This window comes from Mus musculus, chromosome 6 (genome assembly GCF_000001635.26).
Source record: "Mus musculus strain C57BL/6J chromosome 6, GRCm38.p6 C57BL/6J".
NCBI classification, from domain to species: Eukaryota; Metazoa; Chordata; class Mammalia; order Rodentia; family Muridae; genus Mus; species Mus musculus.
Window position 1 is genome coordinate 15,272,548 of NC_000072.6, and position 17,088 is coordinate 15,289,635.

The 17,088-nt window shown below is 34.6% G+C and overlaps 1 protein-coding gene across 4 annotated transcripts in view; it reads left to right on the forward strand.

Moving 5' to 3' along the window:
* Positions 1-17,088, forward strand: part of Foxp2 (forkhead box P2) — a 540,629-nt gene that overhangs the window by 371,199 nt on the left and 152,342 nt on the right. For all 4 annotated transcript variants that reach the window (NM_053242.4, XM_017321341.1, NM_212435.1 and 1 more), the window contains one exon: positions 14,134-14,223. In NM_053242.4, the coding sequence (NP_444472.2) occupies positions 14,134-14,223 (90 nt within the window). The remainder of the gene's footprint in view (positions 1-14,133; positions 14,224-17,088) is intronic.

The window sequence follows — 17,088 nt, forward strand, 5'->3', positions numbered from 1 at the left end:
CTTTGGGCTTTTCCATAGACTTACCTCCATTTTATTTAACATTTAAAGCATGGTGACATGGAACTTGCCCAAAATGTCCACTGTTTGCCAATGTCCACTCTTGCCATTAAGGAGCGCTCTCTCTCTCTCTCTCTCTCTCTCTCTCTCTCTCTCTCTCTCTCTTACTTTATTTATTTATTTATTTATTTATTTATTTATTTATTTATTTATTTATTTTGGTTTTTTTTCAAGACAGGGTTTCTCTGTGTAGCCCTGACTGTCCTGCAACTCACTCTGTAGACCAGGCTGGCCTCGAACTCAGAAATCCACCTGCCTCTACCTCCCAAGTGCTGGGATTAAAGGAGTGCGCTATGCTTTTGTTTTATTGTAATTAACTTTACACACAAAGAAGGGGTCCCGACCAGGAGATGATTCGGCCAGTAAAGGTACTTGCTACAACGCCTGATAATCTCAAGTTGCAACCCTAGGATCCACATGGTAGATGAAATGAACTAGCTTTCATATGCTGTCCTCTGAGCTCAACAAGTATAATATGATACCCAGCAACTCCCTTTTCCTCCCCTACACACAAATATACACTATATATACATATACATCATATACATATACACACATATACATATGCATATGCATATGCATATACAAATATATAATACAATATTTTAAAAAATAAATGTATGTTTAAATAAAAGTTACAGTAGGCCAATCATGCTTCAGTTCAGTATATTAATAGTCTATAATATAACAGGAAGACCATAGACTGAAAAGCAACACCATAAGGTAGTTATTTACGTGTCAATCATTATGCTGCAATTGGGCTCATTGTATGTGTCATTTATACTTTTTATTTCATTTTTCATAGCAGAGTAGAATAACTGTCAACTATGTGAACTAGGGAATCATCTGTTATACAAGCCCTTTACCTCTCTACATGCAAGAGACAGGAAGATGCATAGGAACTGAATGTATGTTTTAATGCCTCAGTTTCTAAGAAGGGTAAGAAGAAATAGTCATCTAAGTTTAGAAAAGACAAAAGCACAGTGAGACCTGAAAGTGCAGCACACACTGAATGAGCCGTCTCATGTGCTCTGTGGAACTGCATGTAGATGTAAGCATTCTGAAAGTGTATCATAATGACAGCGTCCATGAAAACATAAAACCTGAGACCGATATGGCTCAGCAATTAAGCTTTGCAAGAAAAAGCCAGATTATAGGAAGTTAGGCAACATTGTTCTAAAGTTCCAATATTGGGAATGTCTGAAAAATGTAACAGAGTAAGATGAAACTAAATGAAAATGAACTTTCAAAGAATTGAAGATACTAGGGTGCTTTAGTAAACTTGGAGATGAATAAACATTACCTAAATATGATGCCCTTTTACAAATAATTCTTCTTTAACTATATGTAAATCAGTAAATGTTCAAAGATTTTTAATCTGAGTATTTTTTTTCTGGTAAAAGGACCCAAATGAGCTTGATTGGTAGTTATATTTTATGTAAATAAGTTATTTTGAAGATGTGCCTTTTATTTGTAAAGTGTCTATCTGTCTGCCTGTCTGTCTGCCTGCCTGTCTGTCTGTCTGTCTGTTCAGATACTAGTCAAGACCAAGAGTTAATGGATACCCCTGGAGTTGGAGTTACATGTGGTTTAGTCACCAGATGTGGCGACAGAAATCTAATTCGGACCCTCTAAAAAAGCAGGGTGCATTCGTAATTGCTGAAGTAACTCTCAAATGCCTTTAAATGAATTCTTAAACTCACCAACAAAATTATTTATCCATGTAGATTGTTTGTCTTGACTCATGATTTAAAGACAGATCAGAGAATGGCTTTCCCACTCCTTAAACAGACTAAAAAAATCAAATGCTTTAATGAAGAAAGTAACAACAAATAATGATTGTTTTGTATTTTGAGTTTCGAAAGTAAAGGACATAGTTAAGGAATATTATTGTAAAGAACTCATGGGTAAAACACATTTACGACGTCTTAAGTAAGGAAATAAGTCTTCAATATGCTGATGTTAGTGCTATTATAGCCCAAGTTTTAGAGATCTATAGAGGATCAGCTGTGTGAAATACTTTCGTAGTTGTTGAGTTTTGGGGGCACTATATTCTTCACTAATGCACAAATTTCATGACATACATCCGGAACTTGCTAGAAGTGTCAAAGGCAATAGGCTTTTATGTTACGTATGCATCTGTTATTGAATATCAATCAATGTTGTACCGTCCTGAAAATGTGGACACTTGCTCGGTGTTAAGGATAACTGGAAATATTCTATAGCGAAATATGGCAATTCAGTTGGCTTACTTTTGTCTAGAAACCTGGTCGTGCTAACTCTGGGTGCCCTGGCTTGGATTATATGTGCATGGGTTCTGGATCATATATGCATCGCACCTCCAGTGTTGAATCTCTTTAAGAAATTTAAATCAAGCTGGAGTGTGAAAGCAGAGTAAAGAGATGAATGACCACCTCTAGGAACTATCAAGACATGTCACATAGAGCCCTACTGGACTTTACTATCAATTCACTCATAAATGCATATATCAACTGAATGGGCATCATTTTACAGGGATTTTTTTTTACAATTTGTTTACAACTTATTTACACAAATACATGCCAAAGAATTAAGTAAAACAAATGATTTGCAACCCGAATTATCTTTTACCTTTTTTTTTCTAGCATTAAATGCTTAGAAATTCAGATTATATGACAAATACTTTATAAAAAAAAATACTAGAAAACTCCATATAAGTTATATCAATGTAGTTGTTGATATGCTGAGGACCTGAATATTATCACCATCATCTTGTACCTTATTTTGTTCAAAAGATCACTTGTTTTGTAATATTAATACAGGCTAATGATAATGTAACTTAAATGTAGTCGCTGGAAAAAAAATGCAAACATCTGGGTCCCGTCCTCAAGAACTTCTTTAGGAATTAGTTTTAGTGTTAAGATGAATGTGTGTGAGTGTGTGTGTGTGTGTGTTTCATAATTTATATTGTAAATAATCTAAAACACAAAATTTGATGATCTTAATATAAATTCAGCTCATTCATTTATTTAGAAAATGTTTAAGTTAACTTCAATTCTTCGATAAAAATTATTCAATGAACTTCATGGTCCATTCTGTCCATTGCTGTGAGAAGTGCTCGTCTCTCTTCTTGAGAAACAGTCTGAATGAGAAAGGGGTTATTTGGAGCCCCTCCTAATAGCAATGAGACATACAGACACTAGGCATGGCATTGGGCGTAGATTTGGAATTCTTGAGGCCCCTTTGGCAACTGTCCTTTCTAAGAACACTGATTCTAGCTTTAGGAGCCTTTTCTTGGGGAATTTAGGCTTACCTTGTCTTTCACAGATGGTTTTACCCCTCCCCTCTCTTTAGCCCCCTGGGATTAGTCTCCAGGCCATTGAGTGCTTGTGCTGAGGTGTTCTGCCTCAAGGCTCTTTCCTTAGATCTAATAGAGCTCTGCCTCCTGCAGGTTTCAATCAGGGTCCTGAACTTTGTCTTCAGATAACTGGCTACTAAGCATTTTCATGACTGAGGGTGAATGGAAGAGCAGAGTCTTACATTTTTATCATCTCTGCCTACAACTACAAGAAGCTAGGTGCTGAATGAACTCTGGAAGAAAGTGTTCCTTTGCTCTCCTTGCTCTGCCTTTGTCATGTGCAGGGACATATTTTTCTTCATTGTGAACCATGAGCCTTGACCATCCATTCAAACCCTAGTCATTGTTAAAGAAAAGCATCCCAAGACCTGAAGTCACTTTATCTATCTATCTATCTATCTATCTATCTATCTATCTATCTATCTATCTATCTATCTATCTATCGTTACTTGTTGAATAAGATGACTTTACCTCATGAAGACAAAAATGTCCCATTAATGAGATATTTTAAATACTATTAATGGGGACCTACCTTTAAATTTAATAAAAATGGTATAGAATATCCTAGTGACATATCAGAAATACTACTCTTAAGATCACATTTGTTTTTCTTTAATCTTATTAGATATTTTCTTTATTTACATTTCAAATGTTATCCCCTTTCCTGGTTTCCCCTGAAAACCCCCCCAACCCATCCCCCCACCCCCATCCCACCCCCCTGCTCACCAACCCACTCACTCCTGCTTCCTGGCCCTGGCACTCCCCTATGCTGGGGCATAGAACCTTCACAGGACCAAGGGCCTCTCCTCCCATTGATGACAATACTAGCCAATTCCTATTTTACAAGGTATCCTCTATTTTACCTGGGAACTTACTTTCAGCTCCATCAAACATAGCTCATAGCACCCAATGTTCCTTAGTAGGAAGTAGTATTTTATTTGGTTCTGATCAATGTTTATTAACATCTTTCCATATTTGTTAGTGACTTTTCTCTAGCTAATAGCTTGAATGAATTGGCTTAGCCCTTCAAAGACATCATCTTTAAGTAGAGTCAAAGAGCTACAGGAAGTAGTGTGGGCACACTCCCTAATAACCCTGGCTTATGCATATATAACAAAAGAGTATATTTTGAGAATGAAAGGATAAAGTGTGTATAAAAATGAAGAATTGGAAGTGGTGTATATTAAAAGTCATTATCAATTCTCATTTATTTTATAATTTTACTAGCCCCTCTCATTTTACTACCCTTTAATTATATGCAGTATATATTTGTATTGTTTTAACTATATTTGGCCTATTCGACTTTCTCCAATATTCAACAAACCTTGGGAACAGGCATTATTTTGTATGTACTTGTATGTTTATGGAGATATGATGACCCAAAGCTTAAGCAGGATCAAGTGTAACCTACAAATGTATTTATAACAGAAAACACCCCAGCCCACATACTCCCAAAGGAGATTAAAATGCAAGCTTTTTAAATGTCACAAGACATTATTGGATTAAAGTATTTTTTTCTATCCAACTCACCTATAGAATATCCAGGTAACAAAATATTTAATAAATACTGAGGTAAACTTTGAAAAATTACAGTGAATTTGGACCATTAATTAAAATGTATATACCTACGTGGCAAAGACACTATGAAATAAAATCCATTTTATTTTAAAATGTCTGGTATTCTGCATTTGGGAAGAAACGAAAACCTCTAGAGAAATCTTATTATTTCAAATTTCTTCATTGGGAATAATACTAATTTATACTTCAAACTTTAAGATACTTTAATATGTATTATCCTGTTTGATTTCACTAATCATCTATAGCGAAGTCAATTATTTTCGGTCACATTTAATAAATGATCAACTTGAGTTCCAGTGTGATTATATTGTCCATGCTTATCAACTGAGAATAAATAAAATATGTCTTCTGAAATTGAGTCAATATACTTTTGCATAGTGGTTATTCCCTAGTTGTAAAGAGAATTTTTGGTATAGTGAACTCTGCTAGTTATACTTAAATCAGAGGTGAATCTCTCTCTCTTTTAAAATTTTCTTGATTTTAAATACCAAAAATAATGAGTCCTCAGAATGTTCAACAGTATAGTATACATTATAACTGACTCACTCTTTCAGGTGTTAAGTCCCTTGTTAGGTTCAATTTCAAAGGCTATTTGAGTGAAGACAACAGGAGATATAAGTAATGGAAGTCGGGACAAATCATTAGATAGTTCTAGAAGCAGTATTTCTGAAGAGTATGTCAGTTTACCTACATGCCATTGATGTATGTAGAAGCACATTTTGTAATCTAATGACATTTTCAAGATTACTCCTCTTAACCTATTTATTTTATATCCAGAAGAATTGATAGAAAAATCCCCATCCATTTCTCTCATACAGAATGGTGCTCTCTCTCATTCACAATTGATAATTGCAAGTTTGTGTTGTCTTGACTGATACAATCTTGTATGAAGCACTTAACCTCTTCATGAGTGTATGTTGGGGGTCCCTGACTTCACTCTGCCTCAAAGGACGATACATTTCTTCTTTCCTACCTCATCTGTCAGTTGCTATTCCTCATGCCTCACTACCATCCCTCCCTCTCTGGAGATGTTTATGAATCTCTTACCTATTCAAGTGCCTGCTCCTCTTTACCACTGAATCCCATTGTCAGATTTCTTAGACTTGAAAAGCAAAAAGAGTATCTCCAGCTGTCATTGTTCTTTAAAACCATCTTCATGGGATGTATCTGAATGGTTGTTTATAGCCATGCCTATGTATATGTCTCTATTTACAACCTGGTAATTCTGATAATCTGGCTTCACTATGGAAATTGATATTTATAACTCACATGCAGTTTATCATATCAAGTCCTGCCATTAATATGTAACCTTTCTAAATTATAGAAACTATAAATGGTACCCCAAATTACCCTCATGAATGATTTTTCTTATGAGATATAATTTATACATAAATGTTCAATTTGGTTTTTTCTTCCTAGATTCTTTTAAGAGTGTGCAACATCACAAATCTAATCCCCAAATATTTTTGTTACTTTTTAAAAAGTAACAAGCCTTTAAAAATCCTTTAAACCTTTAAGAAGCCTATGCTCTCCCTTGTCTTCTTACCAATAGCTTCAGTTAAGCACACTGTCACTCCAGAGATCCCCTGTTCCAAGCACATCCTGTGAAAGAGTATCTAGTATGTGATATTCAAACTCTTGACTTATTTTTTTTTATCCTATTGTGTTCAAAGTTGATCCATGTTATATCATGTTTCAGTATTATATTCTCTTTATGGACGAGTGTTATTTTACTTCATAGATAGTCCATAAGTTGGTTTATGTCAATTAACACAGTTAACCACCTCTTTTTATGATTTAGTAGGTTTTTTATTTTATGTGAACACTATTTTCTTTGTTTCTTCATTCATCGATGGAGATTTCTATTGTTTTCATTCTATGGCTAATATGAATACTGTTACAATAAATATCCTGCTTGAGAGGTGTCTTCATCAAACTAAATTCATTTCCGTATGAAATCTAGTCGAGGAATTAATGGATCATATGTTAGATTTAAATTTTTAAATTTTAATTGGCCTTCAGACTGTTTCTCCATAATGATTTACTAACTTATGTTCTGTCAAGAGTACACTGAGGTTCTTCTCAATCTCTTGGCCAACAATTGTTCTCTTTTGTCTTTTGAGACTACTTTTTATGTTGGATGTGAGACCTCATGGTGACTTGCTTTGGTTTTTCAGATGATGAGTGGAATTTACCATTTTTATATGCTTGCTTTCCAACTATATGCCTTATTTAAAAGAAAAACATGCATCTATATTGCTTGTTCAGTTTTTAATCAAGTCATTGTTACTGTTTGGATGTTTGAAGCACCTTTATCAAAAATCTATTACCTGTAGATGTGTTAGTCTCCTAGAAGGCTCTCTATTTTTCCCATTGGTGTACTACAGCTTCCTCACAGTTCACTACCTCTCTTTTTCATCTCCATTCAACATGTCCCTTGACTTTGGGGCCTGGAACTCCCTCTGTCCTCATTTCCATTATCAGTGATCTTAACTATCTTTCTCCTAATGCCAATCAGTTGTCTCTGGTCATGATGAACCTATGTTTTTGTAGAGAAAGTAAACTTCACCACCTCCTTCCCTCAGTCTACTTCTTTCTTCAGTCTTTTCCTATCTAGTTTATGTTCTCCTAGTCGACCACAAACATTGCAGTTTGTAGTCATTGTTAACTTCTAGTCCTTCTCCTCGTAGCCAAATCATGCTAGTATTACTTTCGCAGTATCTCTTGTGACTCTTATTTTTAACTAACTTTATTTGTGACCTTTCAACATTCAACTAGATATTCTTTTTCAAAACAATAATGTCTTTGAAGGCAGACACAGTGTCACATGACGTCTGTCTCTGCAAGTCTTCCGGGCTTAGTCTTGTGGCTGATGACACATATAGGAACTTTAGTGTTAAATAAAATCATGTCTTTTATGCTTCTAATATTTTTTATAAACTGCATCTGGAATTATTCTTTTACGTTGACAAGAAAAATCCCGAAAAAGAATATTCAAACAATAGCTTACATTGAGATAATTCTATAACCTAGTAGCATAAATTTCAGGTAATATATAATATGAGGCAATTATTCTTCAATTAACATACAAACAACAACAACAAAAGATCCTGGGATTGGAGAGATGGCACCGTGGTTAAGAGCTGCTTGGTTTGACTCCCAGAACCCATAAGGTGTCTCATATCCATCTGTAACTCCAACCTCAGGAGATCTGTCACACTCTACTGACCTATGCAGGACCAGGCATGGATGTGGTACACGGACATGCCTGCACACAAAATTCCCACACAATTATTTTACTTTAATTTTAAAAGGTAATATTACCCTCATAATGAAAAAAGACACTAAAGTATATTGAAAACAAAACAAGTCAGTTCAAAGCATTCTTGAAAACAAAGCACTAAAATATCTTGTCACTGAAAAAATAATAACCAAAATCCCCGCAAAATACAACACTCATTTCTCAGGTGTGTACTATGCAAAAAAGTATGTGGTAAAATTGTGACTAATTAGTAAAATTGGTGCTAATTAATTATTACATTTCACATTTGAGAATTTTAAAGTTTGCAGCATCCCTTTATGTGTGAGGGATTCATAGTTAGGACTATTGTGCTTAATATGAGTGTTCCATTGAAGGGTCCATAAATGATTCATTACCATTGACAACACAGGAGTGGAGGAAAGAGATGGCATAGCCTGCCACTTGGTACTATTGCTGGCAGACTAGTGAATGCCAGCACACAGAAGAGTCCATCCCATTAAATGGGTACATGATTTCAGATTGGAAAGAACCAAACCCACCTTAACCATTAGTTCCTATTTCATAAATGTGTGAAGATTGTAAATGTGTACTATACTACACTGAATACTGAGTTTGGATGTGACTCATGAGGACTTCACTGTTATTTCTGAAGATGACTTGTTGACCCAAGGCAGAGTCAATGCCTTGATTTGTCTCCCCAGTGGGTCTTCTAAGCCTGGCATCTGATTGGTAAACAGGAAGCTTGACAAGTCATTACTCATTCCTACTTTGTCTAAAATATAAGTGATTTTAGCCTTCCAATTTGGCCTCATTGTGACGCACAAGATAAATCCAATATATTCACACATTTATGCTCTAACTTTATACAAATGTACTGTAGAAAATAATTATTTCAAAAATATTTTTAATAATTATCTTTTTTCCCAACAAACTTAGCCTAATTATGTATCACGCATGATCAAATGAGGGGTCAATAGCGACAGATGCATAATTTCACTCTGATAGATTGCTGTTTGAAAATAGGTTATGACAATTAGATGATTAATCTCCTTCTATTAAATAGCACTATGAGACTTCAGATCACATTTATCAGTATATTCTCTTTAGTACGAACATAACAGGAAGACAAGCAAAACAGAATAGAGATTTATACTCTTTGATAAATAATCTAAATATACTTTTAATCAACTGCACTTGGGAGAATAACTAGAAAATGAAATTCTGTTTGGAGACTTCATGTTCTGTATTCAGAATAATATGTTAAATGCAAAATGTTTCAAAAATTAAAAGATGGGAGTTCGATGAGTGAGAACCCTTTTGGGGTACTGTGTATCTGCAAAGTCTACACCCCCTGTGTCAGTATACGGGGGAGTGCCTGTGTAAACATTCCTCTTTCCCCAGCTCCAAGAAATCAGTTCTTGTATCGTATTTCTTGTGACCCCGCTATCTGAAACCAATTACAGGAGATCCATTTGGACTGTTTCTATTTTCATAAGCAGCCTAGGCAGCAGTGTTTTTCTCAGAGATGAATATCAACATCAAATATGCTTCTGAGTGCTTTGTTATTTATGTTTCAGAGAGATTTTGTAGCCTTCAGCTCTCAAGAATGTGTCACGCTGTGCTGTTTATACATTGAAGATATTAATGGGCGTAGATGTCATTTTTCATTTTAATGTTTCAAATGCAACAGGCTGATAGGTTAAGCATTCCTATTTTTATGGGGAGGAATATGAATGATGTCTGTTTCCCCTTAAATATACATATATATTTACCTAGAAAAATATGTTACTTATAAACCTTAGAATACTCAATATTTTGGTTTTCTGGTTATCTCCAAACTATGCTCAAGTGATTTTATTTCTGTTGAATGTTTTCAGAGTTCAAAAAAAAAATCACATACAAAACCTTGACAGATTTGTCTAGTGGTTCCCAAGGCTTTCCATCTTAAGTTCATATTCACAGTGACCTATTCAGCAGAATTATGTTTTTTGAGACTCATCACACCATGAGGTTAATGCCATGTGAGACAAGTGACATGCCTGAACTTTGCTCCTCTTTCAAAAATTTAGCTTACTTAAAATTGTGCAATAATAGTTGGAGTTGATATTTTCTACAAATATTTTAGAGAACAAAATGCACTCGGTTCTAGAAAATGTGCTTTCTCACACCTTTGCTACTACCAAAGGCGTAACTTGAATCTTCTCACAAATATTTTTATTATTTTCTGAAAATATGTACTATTATTCCATTTTGAGCATATCCTATCTTAAGTCTCTCTAGCCTTACTAATATTAGATAACTGTTATGGAAGGCACACCCTTAATTCAAATCCAATGTGTTTTTGGAACTCAAACCCGATCTGGCTGCCTTCTCAAACTCTTACTCATTCAAAAAAAGGCTCGTTCTTTATTAAAGAAACGTTGTAAACAGCCCTTGGGTTTCTGTTCTAAATTAATTCTAGAAGAGAAAAGCATATGAAGCTAGCTGGATCTTAAACTTCATGAGGATAACTGGCATTTACCTTTTCTACTCATCAATATAAGACCAGCAAGCCATTTTCAAATTAATAGTTTGTGTAATTGGACACAGTACCTTATATTGATGAAAGTGTTTTACTTCATAACCTTTCATCTTTTGAACAGTGACAATACTAAACCACAAGGGTGAGTGTCTCGGAGCAATTGTTTATTGAAATACAGTCCTAAGATATTGGAAATAAAAATGTCATATGATGTGTGCAGCTAGAATATAAACTGCCGGGGATTTCTACTTGGGTATGTGGCTGAGTCACGCTTGAATGCTTGGGATTTTTTGGTTTTTGTTTGTTGGGGATTTTTTGGTTGGTTTGTTTGCTTTGTTTTATTTTTTGGTTTGGGAGATGGGGGTTAGTTTGTTCAGTTGGTTTTGTTCTCCCATGTTTTATGTTTATCACAGCAATTGATACTACTTCACATAGAATGCTGGACTCGGCAAGTGATTCTTACTTTTCATAACCACTTGTATTGGATGATGACCGTCTAAGTATCTAAATGGATATAGAATATAAATACCTAAAAAGGCGCATTTTAACTGGCTGCCCTGTGAGCTGCCTTTATTACTCCCTTAGCGGGGCAGAAGGTGTATGCATCTATCTAGTTCTACTTTCATGAGCAAAGGTTCTAATACAGAGCTTTCTAGAATTTTTCTGTAGCCACTGGTGATCACATGTTATACTGGTTAATTTTGGGTTTTGAGATGAAAGAACACCATTAAGGAAAACCAGAAACATGGACAAAGTGAGCAAGCCCTATGAGGTTGTAAACCAGATGAGTGACTGTCTGAACTCTCCTCCAATCTTGAGACTCTAATTCTGTGACTGGGAAAATGATTCTTTTGTTATTTGTCACCAAAATGAGACACCAAGTGTTGATTTAGTCGAAAATTTTATCTGGCTTTAGAACTTTGAAATTGTGTTAGAAATGACTGAACAGGTGACCAGGATATTATAAAGGTTTGAAGATCTATCAGGTTTCAGTGGCATTCATAAGAACTAGAACATTATTCCTGAATAAGTATGCCTTCTTTCTGTGATAACTCGAAGATTCAAGTATAAAAGGATCATGACATCTTTCTTCTAAATCCTGAAAAATATGGAGTTGCCATCTTTGCAAGTGAAAATGATTTATTATGATATCTGGTGTTTTCTTTTTCCACAATTTTGCTCATTGTTCATTAAAGATTGATTTTTTGACAGAATAGAGATACTATGGGACACTGGAATGCATACTGCTCCAGAAGGAGGGTGACCTTGAATGAAGCGTTCATAAATAGTGTGTGGTCTTAAAGCAAATGACAACTCTAGACCTCATTGTTTGCCCATTTGTCAAAATGAGTGCTTCATATTTTCCTTTTTCTAAAATTCCTTTTAGTACACATCATTATTGTTCCAAGATTCTAAACAGCGTTTATTAGAATTGTTCAAGTATAACAGCATATCAAACAAAAATGCATACATATACACATACACACACACTCACACACATCACACACACACACACACACACACACATATTTATAAGAGAGAGATCTCAAAGGGGAAAATATGAGGAAAGTAATTGCTCTTATTTTTTTTTGTTTCTTAAGATTTGCATAGGCACAGTTCAAGCTACATCATATCAATTTTAAAGTTTACACTCATGGTTAATTTTATAGATCACAATTGAAAGGGGGAATGTAAAGTATTTAAAATATCGAGTGGAGTTTTCCATTGAGTTTTATGATAATAAAATAGTCATGGAATTTATTTTTGTTATATCCTCACATTGAACCACATCATAAATTGCCTAAATTCACTGGCATGTGCATTCTTAGCAATACTTAGTTTGACTTGTAATTATCTCATAAGTTTGTTGTTTTTTTTTAACACACATGCACAAAAGGAAAAAATCCTCACCATGGGCAAATGTGCTTCACAATGCCAAAGCAGCGCTTGACAGAGGTGCTAGATCCTGAGATGGGAAGACAAATGTGTGTTGTTGGGAGCGGGTGCTGATACATTCTGCTTGTTTACCTTGGCCTCTGTGTCTGGCTGCCTCTCAGAAAACTTGCTTGGAGCCAGACTGTAGCAGCCCTTTCTCTGTCTTTTCATAATTGATCAGGGGATGACTGCCTTCCCTGAGGGTTAAGACGTGGCAACTTTTTCTGTTTGCTCAGCATCTCAATGCAGTAGTTCAAACATTGTTCACACCAGCTGGCAGTGTAAAGCCATATGCACATCTTGTCAAAGCAACTGTTGTCATGGATACTAGAAACTCACTCAAAAGCCAGATCATTGATTCCAATCAAAATTGTACTTTTTATCAGCTGAGAATCTTAATTATTATAGGAGAATATTGATCTAACCATGTTTTCAGACAATGGAAAAAACATTATCTTGTATTCTAAAACAGTGTCTAACAATGTCAGACAATGCCTTAGTTTCATATATCAAAATTTTTCATTACTACCATTGATGGAACTCAGTTGTCAAAAAAATTTTTAAATAGCAGCTCTCAAAAACTTTTCAAAAAATATTAGTTTAATACTGCTAACTCTTTAAATAATGTACATTGCATTTTGATTCCTGCCACCAGTTTGTATAAGTTCATATAGTCCTATTTTCCACTCTGTCCCATCTGTAGGAAAAGAATTCTTACGTTACTTTCTTATGTTAGGGTTTGGTTTTTCAGAATGTGTAAGAAAACACAAAAATAAATGAAAACATCTTCTGTTTTGGTTGGTACTCTGTCATACACAGAAACAAACCTGATTGGCTGAGTGGTAATCTCTTTGTTCTCTGATTTGGCTAAGAATGCAAATGAAACCCACTCAATTTTATTTGGCATTAAAACTGCACTTTATTTTGTCAAAGGAGAGGGTTTTTTTCCCCTTGAATTGTAAGTACAAAGAAAAAGTGTTTTTAATCTTAGTGAAAATCCTTATTAATTCACTTTCAAGATAATCTGATGTTGATTTGTCAAATTTAATTACAGCTTCCGGTAACACTTGAAGTCTACTGCTTTTGCTTCAAAATTGTAATATGAAAATGCAAATTGAATGATAATTTGAAAGGGAGTGGGCATTTTAGGAACACTCAGAGACAAGTTCTGTGGAAATGAGGTTGTTGACGCAGTTTATGATTTTCTCTTCTTGAAGCACTTTCAACAAATTAGATTTACGTCCTGCAGGACTGCATGCATCTGTATGATTTTGAATAAATTTGTACACATACGTTTTATGTGGGGAGGGTTATATGTAAAGAGGAAAAAAGAATAATCATGTAAAAAGGGTGAAAGTCCTCACTTGTATTAAGTAAAGAACATCTGGCAGTCCACTTCATATTTTAAAAAGTATTTAGCTATATTCTCTCTTTTACTTTTAGGCTCTCCAGGCAGCAAGACAACTTTTGTTACAGCAGCAAACCAGTGGATTGAAATCTCCTAAGAGCAGTGAGAAGCAGAGGCCACTGCAGGTTAGTAAAGCATGCCTGTCCTTGAGATCTGTTTTTAATGATGCTCATAACAACAATGACAGATGTGTAAAACATGTCATGTTTATAGAAGTAATTTGTGCATTTGCACATATTGAACCTATTAGTTCTAAAGGAAAATTCATGGGATTTTTGTAAAGAGGACTTTGCAAATACTGTTATAGATTTCAAAAAGTTTCCAAGTTCATTCTTTACAAAATGTCAAGGAGGAATGTTACATATAGGCAATACATATTTTGTGTGAATTCCTTCCTGGACATTAATGGGATTTTGTTCTTTAATAGGTTATAATGTGAATATTAAAGCAAAGCCATGGTGAAATGGAAGGAAACAAATCAGTCTTAGGCAACCTTCTGCAGTAGTATCCAAGTAGTAAATACAGAAATCCTCCCTGATTGAAAAAAATTCTGGGAGTTTGCCAAGGACCTGTTACTGTTGCTGCAGTTATAAAAACCCACTCTGGTGCTTGCTGTCCTTATTTACTGTGTGTGTCCTGTGAAACCAGTGGATGTATTCTTGCAAAAGGAACTGGGTGTTACATAAAGAGAACCAGTATGCTATGTATAGTCTTCTTAACCAAGGCGTATAGAACATTTCCCTAGGGAAAATGTTTTAAAGTATTTCCTCAAGTTGTCTAATAGGTAGAGTGTAGAGTTGCACAGACATTTCACGCAATGTTTCTCTGGGCTTTTGAAAAAATAAGCAATACTTTCTCCTGAATCATTTGATTTATATAAGTTTAGGTCTAATAAGGGAAGCTTTATTAGTTAGTTCAGTAGTTATTTTGTGTAGCATTTTTTTTTAGAAAAAAATACTCTCTCTTCGTGGCTTGTCTGTTTTCACATTTATGTGTATTCACAGAATTTAGAGCCTAAGTTTTACATAATGGTATTCTGAAGCTTAGCTTCTATTGAAGAAAATTATAGGCTACTGATCTATGTTTAAAAAAAAAATCTCTTGTTACCAAAAATGAATAAATAAATAAATTCATAGACAGAGTTGAGATGAAAACACATTTTCTTTGTCACAAAGTTCTTTGCTGCAGAAGGAGAAGATCAGTCAGAGTAGGGGGAACTCAACAAAATTCAACGGCCACATCTCTGCAAAGATTGGAAAAGCAAAAACTTCCAGAATTTAATATTCTTTTCAACATTTCACAATTGCATAGAAATTTGTCTTAATTAATGAGGGGTCCTGGTGAAGACTTTTCCTCATCAACAACCATTTCTCTGCCCTAGTTATCACAGCAAATATGATACTACCATAGTTTTCAGACTCCATGAAACCCTCCTGGTCTTAACAGAACAGGGCAAGTTCATACAACAGAAGCCAAAGGAGATAGCAAGTCAAGCACAGACCTTTAGTATGACTTCAGGGTCGTTTCTCACTTTCCTTTTGGCGTGGTAAAACTGATTTTGATATTGGCAACATAAGCCAATGATTGAAGAAGTTTATTGTTATGGAAGTCAAACAATACTATGAACTAATGGATATTTTATATTTCTTGAGAATTTGCAGTTTCCCTTTCCTTCTTCAACGGTTAGACAATGGATGCGTTTTCCTTGCTGGGTGTCAGGGTGTCTATGGAACATACGACTTAGGTTTTTTGTTTTGTTTTGTTTTGTTCCCCCCCCCCTTTATTACATTGTTAAACTACAAGTCAATATTTGCAATTTTGATTAACTGAAATAAATATATTTTGTTTAAATTATGCATATGTACAATGTAATATTAGAGGCTTTGAGTGAGAGTGTGTTCATCTGTCAACTGTTAAATAAATCAGTTTGAGCAGAAATACTCAATTTCCTTGGTTGAGCATGAAAGATTGATTAAAAAATTTAAAAATCATCATAAATATTCTTTAGCAACTGCAGATGCTACCTACTAGAGACTCACCTTTGTCACCTGTAGTTTGTGTTTTGTGAGCATATTAGTCTTAACACTGCTCCAGTGTGTAGATGATAAGACCAGAGTGCTTTAGTATCATACAGAGCGTAATGGGATCATGCTAAGTGTCATAGGAGCGAGAAGTCATTTTTATGAATGACAAATTAGAAATAATGAAGTCTTATGTTTCCCCCAAAATATGCACTGTAATTAATACAATGTGAAACTGAAATTTTAATATTTCATGGTACTTGATAAGCTTAGCAGGTATAGACATAAAAAGATTGTACTATAAATTTAATCAAAACCTAGCTGTGTTCCACACTAGCTTATACATCTATTTTTAAACAGAGATATTAATCAATGCTTATCCTGGTCTCTGCAAATATTATTAACATGAATTGTATTTGTTTTTAAAACTGGAATATATTTGCTAGAATTTTTAATCATGTGATATGAAATTAATATTTTAAAGTGTCTTCATATGGTTCCCTCATAGTCTACTTTTCCTCCTAACAACTCAGAGCTTAGCAAAACTTTTTTTTCTTTTTGCAAAACTTTTTTCGTATAGTAGATATATAATATATTTTAAATTTCTGAACATTAATTGAAACTGCTCAGCAATGCTTGCAAGGTGCATGTTTGATGCTCATAGGTAACAGCTTCCTGCCATGTCTGATGCCTTAGAAGACCACAGCAGACACTTCATCTAGTTCTCTTTTTTATTTTCCAAATTTGTTGTTCAAACAGATGTTTTATGAAGCTTACAATAAAATACACATCTGATAATAATTCTGTAATGGCTCAAGTCACAGGGACATTACAGAAATGCTTGTTTAACACTCACCCAAAACTGTAAGTCTTAAAAAGTGGGGAAAGATTTGAAGTACAGCATATTAGTTTGTGTCAGAGCCGCATTTATATCAGCTCTCTTCCATTCTCACTTTCCCATTTCTGTGT